The 19552-nt window shown below is 49.5% G+C and overlaps 4 protein-coding genes across 4 annotated transcripts; 1 reads left to right on the forward strand and 3 right to left on the reverse strand.

Moving 5' to 3' along the window:
- Window positions 1-1416: 1416 nt before the first annotated feature.
- MIND_01122600 (ATP-dependent DNA helicase) lies at window positions 1417-2753 on the forward strand (the record flags this gene model as incomplete). The annotated part of the gene is made up of 2 exons (XM_037367782.1): window positions 1417-2536; window positions 2585-2753. Exons 1-2 carry the CDS (start codon window positions 1836-1838, stop codon window positions 2751-2753), a joined length of 870 nt encoding a protein of 289 aa, XP_037215614.1. The 5' UTR covers window positions 1417-1835.
- A 650-nt stretch (window positions 2754-3403) lies between these two features.
- On the reverse strand, window positions 3404-4878 carry MIND_01122700 (uncharacterized protein; the record flags this gene model as incomplete). Its single annotated transcript, XM_037367783.1, has 6 exons — window positions 3404-3687; window positions 3745-3839; window positions 3886-4026; window positions 4076-4485; window positions 4531-4644; window positions 4690-4878. The coding sequence occupies 6 exons, from the start codon at window positions 4876-4878 to the stop codon at window positions 3404-3406; spliced, it is 1233 nt and encodes a 410-aa protein (XP_037215615.1).
- Window positions 4879-6130: 1252 nt separating this feature from the next.
- Window positions 6131-6633, reverse strand: MIND_01122800 (uncharacterized protein; the record flags this gene model as incomplete). The annotated part of the gene is made up of 2 exons (XM_037367784.1): window positions 6131-6388; window positions 6436-6633. 2 exons carry the CDS (start codon window positions 6631-6633, stop codon window positions 6131-6133), a joined length of 456 nt encoding a protein of 151 aa, XP_037215616.1.
- Window positions 6634-7567: 934 nt separating this feature from the next.
- Window positions 7568-8554, reverse strand: MIND_01122900 (uncharacterized protein; the record flags this gene model as incomplete). Its single annotated transcript, XM_037367785.1, has 4 exons — window positions 7568-7917; window positions 7967-8065; window positions 8119-8350; window positions 8396-8554. 4 exons carry the CDS (start codon window positions 8552-8554, stop codon window positions 7568-7570), a joined length of 840 nt encoding a protein of 279 aa, XP_037215617.1.
- Between the last annotated feature and the right edge of the window lie 10998 nt (window positions 8555-19552).

The following is a 19552-nucleotide window of genomic DNA, read 5'->3' on the forward strand; positions in this document are numbered from 1 at the left end:
TCACAGCTAACCCAACCAGAAGAACAACTCGGAGTCTCGGAGCCTTGGCCCACGAACGCAGCAACAGCGCGTCAAGCGCCAACCACAAGGAGGTGAGCAGGGGAGGAGGCTTGCTCGTCTTGAGCTTGTCCATTCATGACATCCAGAAGTCGAGGGATGTCGGTGAGTCTCAGCTGCTAAGTTTTAACCAATCTCGTCGTTCGCCGCTTGCGCCACGTACCGCTTGCCGAGCCGCTCACTGGGCCGCGCACCATCCGCCGCCGCGGATCGTGGTGAGAGCTACTCTGTCAGCTTGTGGACCATAGTGCCATACCACGTTGCAAGAGTTGTTGTGCAGAAGAAAGCGCGGCGCCGCGGCGGTGGCAATAGCGGGCAAGCTGCAGGCTGTGGAGGGCACCAATGTCACGTCGTTGGAGACGTTGGTCGAGTCCCGTGAAGGCATGCGCGGTGACGCTCATCAAGGTGTTTCGTATGGTGGTGGTGGAGCGGAGCCAAGATGCAGAGATCTCAATCACTGATCATCTGTCAACCTTGACGCCGCCGGCCAACGCTGATGGCGATGACGACGAGGGCGCGGGCAACGTAGAATGCGTTCAAGGGGAGACGGTGGGAAGGAACGCAAGTTACACAGTGAGCTCAGTTGGTAACACGAGGACGGAGGTCAACAGACTGCAGACTCAGCCGCAGCTGCCGCTTACTTGGGAAGCGGCTGTGGTACATCGCCGCTCTCCTTGTTTGACTGGGAGCCGCGCCCTGTCACACGTGCGCCGCGTAGGAGCCGCGCTGCGCCGCCCACCGCCGCGTCGAGCCGCGCACCCTAAAAAGTCGAAGGCCGGTGCTCGACAACGAGAGCACCGTTCGAGCCGCGCAGTAGCACGTTCGAAAGGACTCGATGGGGGCTACCGAGCAGCTCATAGATCTTGGTATTAGCTTAAGTAAATACAAAGATATTGTCTACACTAATTTTCACAGAGCCGCGCACCTGCCGATTCCCAGCCGCGCACCCCGAAAGCGGCGAAATCTTTTTTGCCCTCATTGCGCGTTGCAAAACCGTGATGCAGGTCCGATACACCAAGGGCCGTCAGCTCTGCTACAAAGACCACATTGTCAACTTGCCTCAAGACATCACAGAAATTGCAAAAAAACTCCCGCGCTTACCAGAAGACGTTGATATTGTGATAATCCGTCGGGATGGCGTTGATTTATCGCAGCACGTTGATTATGTGGTCCGAAGGGAGAAGATTCGAAAGGCGCTTGAGTATAATAATAATAATAATAATAAGCCCATGCGGTCCCATATGTGGGTACCGGGCGACTCTGACGAAAGACGAGGGTGAGCTCTAGATCACACATGATCCCGCTTACACCGATCTCGAGCTAGACGAGGAAGCACTTAGTCAGTTGCCCGAGAACGGCTCAGTTGTGGGTCGTATCCCCACCTGTCGTGAAGGAACACAGGCCGGAAACACCGCTGCTGCTGCAGGACCTGTTCAAGCGGCAGGAACCGATACTGATGATGGAGGTGTTTTTGTAGGTGGCATACCAAATCTGGGTGGAACTGGCCGCACAGAGGTAGAGGAAATCCGTCGCGCTGCAGGTCCTGCTGCAGGCCCCACATATGAGCAAACTATTGTAGGTGTTTCCACCAAACATACCATGCAGATAGCTAATTGAAGTATCAGATCCAGGCCCCAGTTGTCGATATCAATCCAATTTCCGAATGGACACCAGGATACATTGCGCAGGCATTTCCAACCCTCTTCCCAGATGGGACTGCAGATTTCTACTCCCCACGTCAACGCAAAATTGATCTTGGTGAATACTTCACACACCTTATGAAGTTCGAGGGTGGTCGGTTTGCCCGACATCGACGCTTCCCATGGTTTGCGTTTAATACGCTTCAACGCCACCGTACCAGGTCGCAGGCGCAGATCTTTGTCCGGCAGAACCACGATGCTGGGAGGTTGACAGCAGAAGAACTCGCGGCAATGTTGCGTGAAGGAGACGCGTCTGTTGCGCGCAAGATGATTAGATATGGCGCCAAGCTTCGAGGGACCCGTGCCTATTGGCATGCACGAAGGAATGAACTCACCGACATGATTCGCGTGAAGGGATCTCCACATTTCTTCTTCACACTCAGCGCCGCCGACCTTCAATGGCCGGATCTGCACCAGCACATGCCCCCAGAGCTTCCTGCCGAGGCGACAGCTGCCAACGAGGATGCTACAAAACGTGAGCGGCGCCAACGACGGCTGGCTGTTGAACGGAATCCTCACATGGCCGCGTCCTATCTTGATCACCGCGTGCAGATTTTTATGAAACATTATGTCGGTACAATGTTTCCTGTCAAACACTCATGGTATCGCTATGAGTGGCAAGAACGGGGAAGCGGGCACGTACATGGTTTTGTTTGGCTGAAAGATGCGCCAAATCCGGACGACATCAACTGGGCAGTCTCCTCAGTGATGGCGATTAATCTTTGCGAGGCAGAGAGGGATAATCCTAGCTATGTTCTACGACACGATTATACCTACATGTAGGGAAGGATTAATCTATCTGCAGTGTACTGAGCTGGTTGACCTAGGATTAATCCCCGGAAGATCAAGGCTGAGAAAGGTTTTGACGACTGCTGGCAGGGAGGATTAGTGCGGAGATTATATTTCGGATTATTGGGGATTATGCTGCATTACGATTACCGTCAAGATTATGTCGTGGATTATTATGAAGATTATGTCGGATTATCTCGAGATTAGCATGAAGATTATGTCGTGGATTATGAACGTTCCAAGCTGCCAGCTCAAGCCCAGCTGCATGCTAGAGACAATCCTTCTCAATGACAATGAGCAAAGGGAGGCACAACAGAATTGCTGAGCTACTCACTTGAGTATGATCTTGCCACCGAGGTTTGAGACAAGAAGTATCTGCGCCCGTGACCAAGCACGAGCACATTAAGGTGAAATAAGTCGTTAATTGTGGTCGATATAGCACAAGATGGCAAGTAATCTACTCCAGGTCAGGCCAAACTAGCCATTGCACCTCCTCCGGATACCTCTCACGAAACTCGGCTGGAAATGTGTTTGCGTACTCTCGGCCTGAATATTTCCTCGATACACCATCCTTTGTCAAAGTTACCCCCCAACTAAGTAAAGGATCCTTCTTTGGTTTCGTTGACACCAACGCAGGGCCGCGACTTCGAGTTTTACGAGGAGATATAGCCTGAGCCACTGGCTGGGCCTTGGCCTTTGTCGGAGCCTTCTTTGGTTTTTTGGGTGGTCTGGGGGTAATTTCTTCGCCTTCGCGCGGACGCTTCTTCAAAACCTTGGTAGTGTTGGGTGTCTTGGATAGAATGGACGGTGATGTAGGTGGTAGTGGTAAAGGGTTGATGACGGGAGGCAGAAGACCATTAGGATTGGCGAGTTCTGGCTGAATGGGAGGCAGCGGCGGAACTGGTTGTGTCGTTCCCACAATTGGCACAACCCGTGCAGGGTTGTTTGTGCTCCCGGCCGGCACAGCATGGAAGATAAGTGGAGGCGGGGGGGAGAACGGGAGGCACAGGAAGAGGCGGTGGGACAACAGGAGGTGCAGGCGGAGGCGGGGGTAAAACGGGAGGTGGAGGTGGGGGAGGTACTGCTTGCATGGGTGGTAGAAGCGGCGGCGAACTTTGTGGAGTCAAGGCCGGTGAGACTGCTACGAATTAGTAAGTATGATTTGATTTGTATGGTCAGAGTCGAAAATGGAACCTACCAGGTTGTAGAGTATGCATTGCATAAGTCTTCCAAGCTTCGAACTCCTCTGTTGTTCCGCCAAACTTTTCGTCGCTGAAGCCGTTGACCGTAATTCTTGTCCCCATAAGCATAGTGTTAACACGAAGGAATTGCCACTCACTTCTTGAATCCAATTTGGTTAGTCTTGGGGTCCACGAACGCGTAACGCGCAAACAAAATGGCATCACCAATCTGCTTGCCATGCTTGCCAAAGTAGCTGGCAACAACAGTCGAGAGCTCACGCCCAAACTCCGATTGATTGCTGAATGTTTCTTAGTTGCTGTTGAAGAAATAGGGAGAAAAAAACGCACAGACTTAGTTGCTTGGGCGTAAGCTCTGCTTCACGCACTGCATTCTCCTCAGCAGCACGCTTCTCATATTCTTCTTTGTTGTCGCAATTAGTCCATAGCTCTGTCACTGCCTCTGCCCGTGCTTTCAAGTCCTTTCCATCTCGGTGCGCCCGCTCCTGTCCCTCGAGTTTCGCATTCGTCAGCCTCTCAATTTCGGTCTTTTGATCTTCCTCGAATATGCGGCGAACACTCATTTTCGGGCGCGTAGCAGGACGCGCAATACGGGCAGGTAGACGGTTGACACGAGGAACAACAGTCGTTGAGGCAGGCGTCGTTGTGTGGCCCTCGTCGACTTCAGGTTGCATCCCGGGGAGATACCCGTTGTTCTTGCGAGCCTCTCGAATAAAGTTGTTGATAGTTTTGTGCAATGCCTAGTAAGCGATAAGGGGGAAGTAAGACAACCGGGCATCACTTACTTGGAGAAAGTTTGAGATTCGAAAGCCGTTTGGCCCGCTAATTTCGAACCGGCAGTCCAGGTCGGGATAGATAACCGTGTCGATATAATCTTTGTGATCCATCTTCTTGGTAATCTGGATAATGTTAGACCGAGATTACGACGAGGGAAGTAAACATACCGCAGGGTTAGGATGTTTACTTCCCGCATTCTCCCATTCAACTACTTGAGTGAAGCTAGTGCTCTTGACATAATTGAAGATGGTGTCGGCCCTCTCCCGGAGGCGGCGCTCGCTGTCGGTTGTGCCCTTCGTCTTTCGGATGATGGTGTAGAGCGGGCGGCTGTCCTCGTTGGTATCGTTCGCAGACATGGGTGGTATTGTTGAGGCCAGAGCATGGGAGGGACTTTATAGTGCCCTGAGAGCACAAAGGTTTGACCGTCCATTGACAATCGCTCACTCAGGCTTGCGCTTGGAACAAGTTTGCGCTTGGGACAAGGTACTTGACCTGGTGCTTGGGACAAGGTGCTTGAGCTGGTCCAGGCACCAGAAAGCACTGCAGACTGTCGAGAGGTGAGACATGCGTAAGGTGGCGAATGAAGGATTGGGCGTGACGGTCGCGCCAGCAATCGAGACACGTGACATTCGGGGTTGGTGGACCGTCTTCCAGAGCGGAGGAAAATGCAACGGACACCGACGGAAGGGTGCCCGAGCGAGCAAATATGTGATTGGTACAAGTCGAGTCTCCTTGTCTTCCGTCTCCGCCGAAGCACTACGCCAGAAGCTCCGCATGGACGTAGTGTGGAATGCAGTATGGAAAGATCGACTGGGTCGGGCGAAATCGAATGTGAGGGTTGCTCGCAGAGTCGCGGGGGTGGATGTGTCCATCTAGACGATAAGAACGCTGAAGTAAGCTTGAGTTTGCGAGCAGAAACAATCAACGCACCCGGTTTTCAGCAGTAAAACACAAAACTGTGCGACCACGGACTTCGGGCCTCGAAGCCGGGTCCTCACAGTCATCCTCCAGGAATGACCACACGCAGAACGTGGGTCCTCTCAAGTAGGGGACAGTCAGGTTGGTTCCTCACAAATAGAATATGGACTGGGTGGATTTGGGCCAGCCGCCAGCAAGAGAGCTAAACAGGCTATGTCAGTCGATGGAAGTGGGCGGTGGTTGACGAAACTCACACAATATATCCACAACTGTGGCCTCCGACACGAGCGACCATTGCGGAGCTCTTTGCTGCATCAGCAGATGGCTGTTTCGGAGGAGAAGCACCCAAGTCCTACTTTTGCTCGTCCAGCAAAGCCAAGAGGACGATCGTAGTTGGAGGATGTGTTGCAGAACGGTGCATGACTTGTTTGGAGTGGCTGAAACAAGTCGACAAAACACCTGCAACGGATATAGTCAGAAAAAATGGGAAGGTATGTGTAGCCTTTCACGCACCTTGTATCTGCGCATCATCTGCAATACACCATCACAGCTCTACTCTGCATCGTCTACCAGTGTGGCGCTGGCGTGGTATGAGCGCAGGCCAGCATCAAGTATGGTCGTCGTCATTGGAGAACTTTTTTTGCGTAGAAGTCACGCGCACGTGACTTCTACGCAAGTGTGTACAGATATTTACTCAAACGCATACATGTTATTATACCAGTCGCTCAGCTGCGTAACCCCCCTGACTCGCAAGCCTAAAGCTTCACCCTTGACCACGCGCATCGGCTCGTTCCAACTCACTGGCACCCACTTGCCATCAACATATCGTCGAAGTGCTGTCCCTTGACGCAGGCCCTTCTCAAGCAATATTGCGGTGTTCCTGTGGAACGATAGGCGGACTCCACATGGCTCCATCTCGAGTAGCATTCGTGCTGGGAATTCGCCATCCTAATCACAATCTTCAGCAACACCAAAAGTCAGAGCGCTTCACACACCTGACACCATATCGCAACGAACTGCTTGCGATACTCTGGAAACTCGATAGGCTCTTGGGGAAGCTCTGAGAGTGCCTGGATGATGCGCTGCTCTGCAGGCGACAAAGTCTCATGAGCAGCCTTTGCAGCAGCGTACATGGGATGGTCAATCAGTTCGGGAAGGATGTCAAAGTGGTAGGCGTTTTCGAAAGCGGACATGGTGTGGTTGGAAATAGATGGGTGGTACTCACGTTTATAGGCTCACCATCGCTTGGAACTGCAGCGTCGACCTCAATTGTTTAGACCAGTTCAGGGCAAGACCCAAGCGCGCAGATTAGGCCCAAGCGTTGCCTCAGTATATAAGAGCTAACTGAACATACCAACAGGAAAAACGAATCAAGCATGGACCAACCGAACAATAACCTCAATAATGAAGATGATGCCGATATGATATCTGTCGTTTCTGACGCAGCACCATATGGCGATGAAGAGGTCACCCTTGAAGCTTGTGAGTGGTTGTACTTTTCTCTATCTCTGTCGCTTCATTGCTAATGCCAGCTTTCAGTGAAGGACGAGTATGACAGTGATGTCTACGAGATTATGCCAACTCAAAGCAAGTGGTTTTTGTTGCTTGTTTCCGCTAACTGACCATGTTACAGCTCGTGAATGCTATCTCACTTTCTATCTTGAAGATCACGTAGAACCCATCGAAGTGACGGTTCAAGTGTGCTGCCTCAAGGCTTTCAGACTGGGTATCCTCCCGAGGCCGCTTCTCGAGGCCATTGGCGCTGTAACCCAAGATGGTCGACCAAACCAACAATATGTATTTTACGACACATTACATCGTTGATGGAAGGGGAACGCTTATCTTCGACTGATGAATCTGACACGTTATGGTCAGTTTATGGTCTTTCGCGCTCACTCTGTGGATGCGAGCAACTGTGTCGGGTTGGAATGGCAATTATATCGCGCAATGCGCTCCGTAGTTCGGATGGCTCATGGTATGTATGCCCATTTCAACCAGCGTCCATTTACGATATAAACAGACTTAAATCTGCTGCCGCCGCCAGGGAATAAGATGAATCCTATTTATGTCGACGACAATTTAAACGAGTAGAAGAAATTATGCGTTATTTACAATGTGGTACAGAACTTATTCTAAGGTTAAATCGATAATGGTGGCTTTTACTCTTGCAAGTGGAATAAGTGATTGATATAAGGCCAGTAGGCAACGAGAGAGAGGTTCACACTCATCGTTTAGAACATCTGCGCGGCGACAAATAAGTTGATCTCCTCGGTCGAGCAGATTGATATGAGTAGTGAAGGCCCCTGGCATAAATTCCCCCTCCACGACACAGAACCAATCATAAGAGACTGGCCCGTCCAAATACTCCTGCGCAAATTGAAAATCTCCGAGGCAGACGTTCCCAGCATGGCGAAGCTCGAGGGAATTTTTTGATAGACTGGGACCGCCATCGAGGATAATGACATCGATTCTACGATCTGAACAACGTGTTAAGCACTTATGAAGTGAGAGCGTAAAATCTCATACAGTGGGCGGGGTTGATGATAAACACTGTTGGGTCAAAGCAATCTTGCTCTAAGACTGCTGCGCTTTGACTCGGTGTAAGATCGTCAAACTTTCGCTTTCCTGAGCAAGTGCATCAGAGGCAAAAGTTTGAGCAGCTAGATTGGTGCACGTACTTGTAGCCCGGACGACGGGAGGCTCTTGACGATTTGCTTGCCATTCCTTGATTGTTTCCTTTAATGCAGCGCCTGATTTCTTGAGTTTCCGAAATGCCTCGTGGTCAAACTGAGGTTGTGCCACATCTCGATATAGTGACCGATATTGGCTGTCGAGTTCATGGAGATCGTGGCGGATGTCACTTGGAAACAGTGCTGTTGCACGTGAAGTATAGCCAACACGACCAGGACACTAGAGAAGTGTTGAGGACAAGTCTCCGAATCAACATGGACTTACAAAGGTGGTGTACTGGCCGATCTTGTCTCGGGTTTTCTGCGTTTGCCCTTGATTGAAGTTGAGGTGGTGCTCGTAGTCCGCCTTACAAGCAGTAAACTCTGGTGGTGGTGAAGGAATGATGCTGCGAAGAAATGCCTTGGGTGTTGGTGGAGGAGACATGGGGGCAAGAGATGGTTTGCGGAATAGGTCACAATGGTACAACGAGCAAGAGACAATTGTTTGTGCTTTGACCGACACGATCTATAAAAGGTCAGTTGTGAGTGAATAGTGGAAGTACATGGCTTCCCAAGCAGCGCCCTCAAAACGAAGTCGTGTCCTCGCAGCTCTTGATGCACGTCGACCTCCAAGTAAAGCTCCTAACGAAATGGAAACTCTTGGGGCAACGATTCTCGCCCAGCTGTCCTCTTCGGACCGGCAAGCTGTGGAGTTATTCTTGTGCTCTGCGCGCACCAAACCAGTCGCACTCCCGCAACAAGTTCCCCAGCAGCCAGGACAAGCAACCTTCGGCGTTGTGAAACGAAATGCACTCTGTATTATTTGGATATCAGTGAGAGGCACAGTCTTCGAAGATGCGGACAGACACTAATACTTACCAGGATTATACTACTCCAACACAAATATCCTTGCCTGCGGGAGTCGATGGGTTTGCTCGCCTGCAGAATGGTCGTGCGAGAATAGATGTGGAACGAAGCCTTGGCGGAAAGTTTCAGATTTGGCACAGAGGGAAATGGAAGCCCATTACTTGGGAAACTCCACTTACAGTTAAGCGTCGTGGTGAAACGGTATATCTTGTCAAAGCGGTTGGTGTGAAGCAGCTAACTGAGTGGGAGGAAATGTCTGCACTGTACAAATAATAGAGTACTTACAGACCTAAATGACCGATTTGCGATATGAGTGACACTTGTGACAACTCATCTCGCTCAGGTTGTTGATGCCAATGCCTCCGCGACGACGCAAACGAGGTCCTGAGGAGGAAGATGGTCCGTCTGAACGACCTCCCCCGGTATACTCTCAACATGCAGAGGACGAAGGATACTTCCCCATTTACCATCATGATGATGGCCCATCCAATTCGACTGCTCATCCACCATCTCCGCGACCACACCGTCCTAAGCGACATCATGGGCCTGAACAAGATGAAGGCAGCTACCCAATTAGCGCTGAACACAATCCTGCATTCTTACCTCCTGTTCTTGAATCACAACTCGAAGCAGAACTATTCGATTTTGCCCATACGGAGACATCTGTAGAGTTCGGGGACCAGGGAGAGGAGGAGGTTGAAATGGAACCAGATGGAATCATAGTCGATGTTTTTGGAGAGCCCGAGCCCATTCGTCCTCAAGTGAGTTGCGAATGTGCTTTCTCTCATGCGTCTTGAAACTGATCTGCGAAGGGAGCGTCGGTTGCTATGAAAGCAGCTCTTCCACACTTTCCAAAGATTCAAGATATTATCTTGGATAGTTTTGCCGCTCGAAAATTGGGTTCAACTTGCTCATGTGGAGTCTCGCAGCCAGAAGCAACAATCTATCGCTGTCGTGATTGCTTCAAGCCAAAACTCTCCTGCGCCAGCTGCATGATTTCGCAGCACGCTCCAAACCCCTTCCATCAAATCGAGCGTTGGAATGGCAAACACTTTGAACGACTTTCCCTTCACTTACTCGGTTTTCGACTTTATACTTGCCCACGCACGACTGGAAAACGCTGCCCCGAGGTCTCCGAGCACGATTTACGGACACAACGATTCACCATGTATGACTCAAATGGTATACATGAGCTCGACGTCGAATACTGCTCCTGTACAGCTGGCATCGGAGCAGCGCCACTCCCCTATTGGGAGCAACTCCACTCTCTTCAACTTTTCCCGGCCTCGTTCACCCAACCAAAGACTGCATTCACCTGGAGGGTGCTCAAGCAGTTCCATATCCACTCAATGACCTCGAAAAAGTCAGCATACGATTTCGTCAAGGCTCTTTGTAAGCTTACCGACAATGCCTTTTCGCCTAATGTCACGGTACGAGAACGACATCCTCTATTTTGCAGATACTGACTCAAAGTAGGATCGATATCGAGAATTTCAATTCGTCTATCGTATATGGCGCTACCTGGCTTTAGTCCGTCGGTCCGGGCAAGCCTTCGGAATCAATGATGTCCAGCCCGAAGGTCGACGGTCAAATTCTCTTGTTGTTCGTTGTCCTGCATGCCCTGAGGCCAACTTCAATGTTGATTTGAAGACCATAGATGAAGCCTCGGGCGACGAACAGTATGGTGACATCTCTTACTGCGATCTGCTGCTGCTGATCTTTTTCAGGCACAAATACACGCTCTTTCTTTCGGCAGACGGTAACTTCAAACTACGACGTAAAAAGAAGAAGGGAGATCCAGAAGATCTTCAGCTTAACAACGGGAATGCCTACTTCGTGGAGTCAAGTTCATACAAGAAGTATATCAAGGTCGTTAAACCTGTCGCACCGGTGAGTATTTCTTGTCAAGGCAGCAGACTTTCAACATTTATTAGGCTGGAACATGTGCTCATTTGCGTGCTGCGCGACTACAAAACCACGCCAAGTTCAATAATACCCCAGTTACCGGAGTTATTGCAATCCAATGCGCCCGACACGGGTTTTTCCTTCGTCTTGTTGATCTGTTCAAGGGCGAAAGGTATTTGAACTCAGCCGTATGTTTCCCCAGTATTGACTTGGCAACAGCTTTCGGAATACAGACTATGCTTTGGCATATGTTCTTGTCGAAGCACTACTCCTCCGTTGGATCTTTATGACTTACGACATCTGGTGTCAATTCGTCATTCACCTTCTCGATCGCTTCGAAGAGCACTTCCCACAACTGCGTGAAATTATTTCGAAGATTCGGGGTAGTATTCCAAAGATGCATATCCACAACCACAACCAGGACTGTCAACTGGAGTGGAATCTCAACTGGATGCTATTCGTGGCCTTGACCGTGGGCGAGCTGATTGAAACAGCTTGGGCCGAGCTCAATCTGACTGCGGGAAGTACTCGAGAGATGAACGATGGTAATCGACATGACTCGATCGATGACTTTTGTGGACACTGGAACTGGGACAAACTCGTTCTGATGGGTATGCTAACTGTTTTGGTTTCTTCAGACTGAGCAGTTCTTTTAGCTTCGGCACTCCAATGACTTGCTCGCTATGCAGCAAATGAACTCCGGAAGCGACAGGCTGCCTACGTTGCCCTCACTGCCAAATACTCACCCGAATTGATTCAGCAGTGGGAGTCGATGAAAAGCGAGACCGTCAATGGCAAATTCCAGAGTGTCCATGAGGCGCGATCTAAATCCGGTATGTGTTGCAATCTGGCTTTCGACTACATCTTGAGCCGATTCAGGCCCTCCGACACATGCTGCTGCGTACGCGAAGCTTTTATCACGAGAGGTGGACACAATCCTCTCTTCTCAAACAGTTGATGAGCAGCATGTTGGTGACGCCTCCCTGATTTCGAAAGGTCTTGATCTTGACAAAGACCGGTACGCAGTTGTCGTATTATATATGTGTCCTAACTAAATGCAGTTTCCATATCCGACGTCTTGTCGCTACCAAGGCGGATGCTATCATCATTGCTGGTTATCGGCTTCGCTTGTTCAAAGGTTTGGCAGATTTCCGAAACCGGATGGCCAAACGCACTCCCCTTCTTGCCAACAAGATGGAGGAGATAGACCCTGACAAGCCTGAGGACGCACTGCTGATGCTCCCATCCGATTTTGGCTTGACGGAGCGGAAGGCTCTTGGGCTCGAAACACTCGCACAAGTCGAATTCACTCTGCGAGAAGGTCAAGCGTTTGACCTCCTTTCCATCATTCGAACAAGAGTCCGCATCTTAAACGCCGCGTTACGGGAGAAGAAAACGCAAATTCATGGAGTCGGTGCCAATACACGTGCCCAGAACGTGCTCAAGACCATGAAGAACAGTGTTGAAGAGCCGGTTGGTGTCTACCGATACACATGGGATGCGCTTGTTCGATTGGGCCTCAACCCGGAAGGGGTTTTACAGGAGTTGAAGAAGGGAGATATCTACGGCAAGAGCGGAAAGGAGCGCAAGATCGGTGACTCAAAGTTGACTGACTCCTGGTTCTGGAGCACACCCCGAGGTCCTACGAGCAATGAAGCAGCCGAAGATGAGTGGGAACGAGAGCGTGCGTGATGTATTGTGTCTACTGATTGTCCACTTACCATCTGTGAAGTTGAGCGTGTCGACTGGTTTGATACACGGGCGTACTACCTTCGGGCAAAGGAGGAGACAGAGTTACTTGAAGAAGAGTTCCGCCGAACTGAGTTATCTTTCAAGAAAACTGCTGAGCTCTGGGACCAACTTGGCGCACGGTCGGCTGCCGATGGTGCAAAAGCTTACAGCTTTAAGCAGGCTACCATGTTTTCGGCATTGGCTGCTGATGTCTCCAAAAAACACTCCGATCTCGAAGGAATTATTGCGGCTGACTTGCGCTCAGCATTGGAAAAGGAACGTCAACAAGATACTGTGTTGGATGTCTTAATGTCGAAGAATGCCAAAGCATTTGAGGAGGAGGACTTTTCGGTAAGTTCTACTTCTTAGAAATAGTTGACTGGCAGACTGACTGCGTGACTTAGGCATATTTCGATACCCTCGCGCTTTGATTCCATGCTTTAACCACACTTATTGTATCATTTCTTGTCGTAGTAATGTGACCAATTCATTGTGACTACTCTTTGCCACTGTCTACTCCTACCATCGCGAACGATACATCACCTTGAACACACAAGCCATTAGGGAAGCCAAAAGGGGCCAGAGTTCGCTAGAGTTCCGCAGGTGAGCTGATATGATACTATTCATATGAGTGGGTAACTACTAGTATTGTTCATAGTACTGCAACGATTTGCGTCGACCATAAGCCGCACCAACATCCCTGTCATAATCTTCGCCACAATCCCGACCATAATCCGGAGCATAATCCAGAGCATAATCCCGCGAAATAATCCCACGAGTAATTCTGTTGGAACACATTGCTCGGGTTGACTTATTTCACCAGGATTAATCGCCGACCGTGATTAATCCTAACGGTCATCGACGTATCATCCCTGCCGCCATCTGCGCTGGGATTACTGCAGTGTTTTGGGTCGGGATTAATCTTGCTGGGGGCGAACGATGGTTCGATGCGGGTTGAATATTATGCGAGAAGAGCATGCACTCGGAAAAGCATCAAATCGCCAGGCGTGGCAATGGGTATGTCCTGCCAGCATGAGCTCTCGCGATATGATGACTTGCGACGCAGATTTGGGCTTTGCCAGTTACTGAAATTTGTCGACTCTACAACGGGGACCCACGTATCAACGCCATGCCCCCAAACATGCAAGTCAGCAATAGTACCGCTCAAGCTGTTACCACCCCAGGAACTCCAGATATCAGCGCAGAAGACATTGAGTATATGACTGGTCATATGAATTCTTCTTAGCCTGTTCTAGTATCGATATTCCGAATAAAACTCCGCTCTACTCTCTCACTGGTAGAACTTCCAACAATCCATACTCCCGTTGACTTCGAAAACAAAGTATGAACATTTGAGTTGAGTTGTCGCTCGCGTGAGGAATATTGGTTGAAGGAAGCCTGAGTGGAAACGTGTTTGGACAAGACTGAGCCAGAAAACTCGATGTTAAACCATCAGAGGTTGTAGGTTACACAGGTATATGGCCGATTTTTGTGCCAAGGACTTGTAACTTGTTCTTGTCGAGTTCAAGCGCAAGCCTCGTTGGACACCCGAGACGCCGGAGGTAGTAGTAGCGGGCCGCTGGGCGGAGCGAGTCTTCTGCGGAAACCTTGCGGAAACCCGGTACATCTCTCTAGCTCCTTGAAAAGAGCGAAGAGCAAAGAACACCTCGTCAGTCGCACCACGCTCCTGTTGACCTCGAAAACAACATCTGCCACTTACCAGTAGCACATATAAATTGGCTCGAAGGTTGAGTGGTGCTTACATTGGTTCGCCCATTGGAGTATAAGTGAGTTTCGATTAGGCACCAAGTAGAACAACAGGCTCCATGCTATGCTAGACCACCAGAGTAGTGAGGCTGCAACAGTTCTGGTGAGGCGACGGACTCTGGCCAAGTTTGTCGGAAAACTGGAAAAACCCTTATAAGGACCTGATGGAACCTGATGGGCTTATCAGACAGAATAAGATTGACTATCTAAGATGATAAGGTCTGATAAGGTCTGATAAGACTCTGATTGGGGGGGATAAGGTCTTATAAGTGGTCAGTTAAAAGCTTATCAGACAGAATAAGATTAACCATCTATGCTGATAAGGTCTGATTGGGGGGGATAAGTGGTCAGTTGAGAGCTTATAAGACCATATAATCAAAATCTGGCTTGTAATAATTAGGACATGCCCTTAGACCTGTCACTGGCTTGGAGTCAAAATATTGATATTATGACCAAAATATTACAAGTTTTCAAAAACACAGCTGTTGCTCTTATACCCTTGTAAATATTCTACCATATTAAATTATATTGAAATTATATATAGTAAATAATGATACTTACCCTCCAGGAATACATGGTTATACTATAAAACATAATACTCAGGTTGAATGAGGTGATATAAGCTCCATAGTGTGCGTCATATATGGAGTAGAAGTGCTTAGACTTGCACGGTTGCATAGGGCAGTGGTAGTTACTCCGGTCTTCCTTTGTCACAAGTTGGTGGAGTAGACAGATAGATAGTTAAGTGCTGCTGCTTCCTTAGGAGAGTCTCCCAGGCTTCAGAGGCAGAGAGTTGAATGTTTTGCATGATTTTAATTTCTGGGTCCAAAAGTTCTTATATGGTCTGATAAGCTTCATAAGCTCTGATAATCTCTCAAAAGGACAGTCAGGCCAGATTGGATCCCATTAGAAGGTTTTGCAGCTGATATGCATTCAAAAATCTGATGAGCTTATATTGCCTGATTGGGTCCTATATGTACTGATAATCTATTTCTCAGTTTTCCGACATTCAAGATCAAGATTCAAATGTCGAGATCAACGGAACAACGGGCGTCGCTCTGGCGGATCATATTCTCGGAGGTCCTCGGATCGCGGTGATACCCAGAAAAATCCAAAATGAAAAAAATATTCTTTATGAACTCCGTTGAGATAGTTCTGAGCTGGTTCTGAGAGGCTGAGCTCAATGCTTGCGATCAGTTAGTATGTTGAAGTTGACAGAAGAAAATTACGTTTGAGGCGGTGACTTCTCTAGGATTTGCTCATCCCATCGCGATTGACTGGGAACCACATGGAAATCACCGAGAGGTTTGTCCCAGGACTCAGGAGCCAGAATTGGGCCAGGAGCTTCGGACTTTGGGCGTTGGAACAAGAGAATATGTTTCGAAACATGCCAACAAGAACAGGGCCTAGCACCAACGATACAACTACACCTTTTTTCAGTGCTTCTCAAGTAAAGCTCTGCTGAACTACCTGCCTTGTTCTGAACTCCCTGCCTTGTTCCACCTCCATGCGACCGAATGACCGAGCGGCTACCTAGACTTCAAGCGGAAGACCGATTGTCACCGACAGCACCGGCAAGAACTTGAATGAATAGTCTTGGCGATCAAGAATCCACATCCGCTCAGACCACATGAACTCCCACACGGGCACTCTTCCTTCCTCCCACCATGCCTCAATGCGCACTCCAATTCCAGCTCCCTGCAAGCTTAACCCATCAATGAATACTGAGTATACCGGACAAGTTCTTCAAGAGAAATTACCCCTTTTGCGCTCCAAGAGTCTGCAGCTATCGAGTTTTTCAGGCCAGTCCACCACAGCATCACCGTGGTGTGCTTATCGCCTCCTCTGCTCAATATCACCTGGAACTGCGGCAAAGGATACTTATCTTACCATTGGCTGATTCATAAGATCCTTGCACAAGCCCCGACGACAACTTGGCCTGTTCTAGTCCCAACGGAGATTCTCTATGAGTTGAATATTAACGATCATTGTGGAATAGCAACCCATACCAACTCGGTTCCTAACTTGAGACCCCTCCCGTCGACCCAGCGCTCCTTCAAGGGCTTCGTCTGACATTGCCATACCACACGAGATGGACTCTGCGCGTCTTCCCACACCTGGAGCTAGTTGACAAGCACGTCGGCACCTCTCACGATTGAGCTATGAATACAGTTCCGATGCCAGAAGCTGCATCCCTTCTTGACGGGGCCTTCGGGACAGGATGTTTCCCCGGACGCCCGCGGAGCAAGCTATTGCAAGCAAACCTCGACATGAGATACACGCAAACTGACACGAGACACCATGAAAAGAGAGTGGGTGATCAACGAGCGACTAGGGTGAGCAACAAGGGTGAACCAGAAGCGAGTCGTTGAGGGAAGTCTCCTTGGACGCCCCAAGAAGATAACTTTTGCGGTCCAATCGCTCAGATACTAAACGAGGGCGGGAAGGCGCTATCAGCGCATCAGCTCATCGGCGCATCAGCGCATCGGTGCATCGGCGCATCAGCGCATGTGCATCAGATGTCTGACTAACGTCACGAGGAGAGATCAAAACTGTTGAATTCAAGAGATGGGGTTAGATTTCTACGTGGGTGAGTTTACTTCCTCTTCTTTTCAGCCTTCGATTCACATCCTTTCTTGACCTTGCTTGTGCTTCGATAGCGCACCAACTTCTTGGCCAGTCGTCGCGCCAATTGCAAACACACCGCGACGAGATGCATTTGAACGGCGCTTGTTGACTTGTTTCGAAAGCCTATACGTCTTCGAACTCGGTGGAGCGGGAGTAGACCCAGAATGGGTGAGCGGAGGCAAGACAATTGCGACATCAGCATTGACGTCCAGCAAGGCCGCAGGACGGTCAAGGCTGCCTCCATCGTCGTTTTCTTGCGTTTTCATGGTTGCATTCGAGCGCGAATTCGCCTTCACGTTCTCGTCGACTGTCAACTGACCGTTCCCAGCGCTTTGTAACCCAATTTTCGCACCCGCCATCAAGATGTCCACCGCGATGTTGTTCTGGGGGAATCGCGTGGCGTCTGGGGAACCGAGGGCGCCATGGATGCTAATGGATTGGATGGATTTGGTGGGCACCATGATGCTCTGCAGAAACATCAGGAAGAAATAGAAGGTGGAGACAATGCAACGCACCGTGTCACCCTGTTGCACTACAACAAATTCCTCACGCGACGCTGTCCCCACTCGGCGTCGAATATCGGACTGCAGTTGAAAGGTTAGTGAACAATGCTAGATTACCGTTCCATTTCTCACCTTTGTCCATTCCTGAAAGGCCCAGGTCGATGTGGCGCTGGAGACGACCGCCAGCCCCACCATTTTGGTGGTTGAGGAAGCGGTGTAGCGCTGGCTGAAGCGAAGACACTGACGAAGGAACATGGGAGGAGGGAGTAACACCGTCACACATAATTCGATGGCAAGTTTGACCATCGGACAAGATACGCAGCCGCTATCGCCATCATACACGTCCATGTACGTTTTTCGTGGGCTACCACACCAAAGAGGATCGTTAATGGATGTTGATGACCCTCAGTACGCTCACAAATTTTTTATGACCAACAAAAACGGAAAAAAGGTGCATTCGAAGTCTGAAGGATCGTCAACGAAACTAATGGGTGTGTCGTAGACCAGGATATGAAGACGCGGCACACCCTTTCTCGCAACATTCATTGCTCTGAGAGAAACATGCGACGTAAGAATCTGCGTCGAATGTGGTGCACCTTTTGATGATGATCATCGGAACGGCCCGGTGCCCTGGTTGACTCATCATTGCTTGTGACCTGACTCACGCTTCCGAAGATCCTCCATGAGTAGCACACCCAACAGCAAGAGTGCGTCATCCTATTTACTCAGATGGTTGAACTGACTGACGCATATTATCTAGCAAATCGTAAGCAGCTTCAACCAAAGCTGAAATTCAACGCGCCAGCCACTAATCAGACTGATTCGACAACGCTATATAGACTCACTCAACTCGGCAGACTTTGTCTGAATATGGCTTCATCTTCATCTTCCAGCGAGGACCCCTGGGCTCTCGTCGTCACATCGAGGTCTTACCAGTGCAGCAACTGTGACCAGAGACAACCTCAGAAGCAGTGCGGAGGGTGTCGAATCGCTCGCTATTGTAACGCGACTTGCCAAAAAGCACACTGGAAGAAGCATCGAGACGAATGCCGACGCCACCAAATGAAATGGGCCGCGATAGGGACGACAGCTCAGCGGTGCGAAGAAAGGATGGGCAAATTTTTCCATGACTGGTGTCTTGCGCTTAGTCGCTGGGCTATTTACTATGCCGACTTGGGACGCCAGCCCGACAATTACCTGGACACTCATTAGTAGGTTTCCTCAACAGTCGTAAAAAACTAACTGACAAACAGTTTTCTCGTGCGAATGCAATCAACCTCTCCACAAGACGAGTTCAAGGATTACAAGGTAATTGCTTGGTTTACGCCGTACAAAAAGTAACTAACGAGCAATCTGATAGCTTCTAAATGTGGCAATGTACGATGAAGACTCCCTTTTACGTGAACTATTGGAGGGCGAATACCAACAAGCCACAGAAGCCTTTCGTGGACAGCTACACCGGCTGGGATATGGGGGCGACAAGGTGCGGGGTTGTTCTCGCGTGGGGCCAACGCTGGCTTTGCTATTCGTCGCCAAGAGCCGAAGACATATACAAGGGTGTGTATCCATATCGAGAAGGCAACGCGTGGACCAAGATGATGCAAGAGATGGTGAAGGATGAGTTGCCCATGGCAATTCAGCAAGGCAATGGTATGAGTATCATTTAGCTTCCGGGAATTCATACTCAGTGTTTCACAGTGGACAAAGATTGGGAACTACTGCTTAAGACCAGCATCGAGGCATACAACGACACCGGGAGCGTGATCTTTACCATTGCTCACCCAACGATAGAATAGTTATGCGCTAGATTTTACCTACCATTATATCAATCTTCTCCTCACTCATACGACACAGAAAAGCATGAAATGACTGAATCAAAGGATTTCCTGCAAGAAAAAAAGTTGGGATTGACGACATGAATAACAACGGTACATTTCTTCCCGCTTCAGATAGAAACCGATACCCCATTAAGGATGTTCAACGCACAACGCTCTGTGGTTGAATCCGAATACATTATTGGTAAGAACAGTTGTGGCGGTAAA

Source organism: Mycena indigotica (genome assembly GCF_014461135.1).
Source record: "Mycena indigotica strain 171206Taipei chromosome Unknown Mind.scaff0010, whole genome shotgun sequence".
NCBI classification, from domain to species: domain Eukaryota; kingdom Fungi; phylum Basidiomycota; class Agaricomycetes; order Agaricales; family Mycenaceae; genus Mycena; species Mycena indigotica.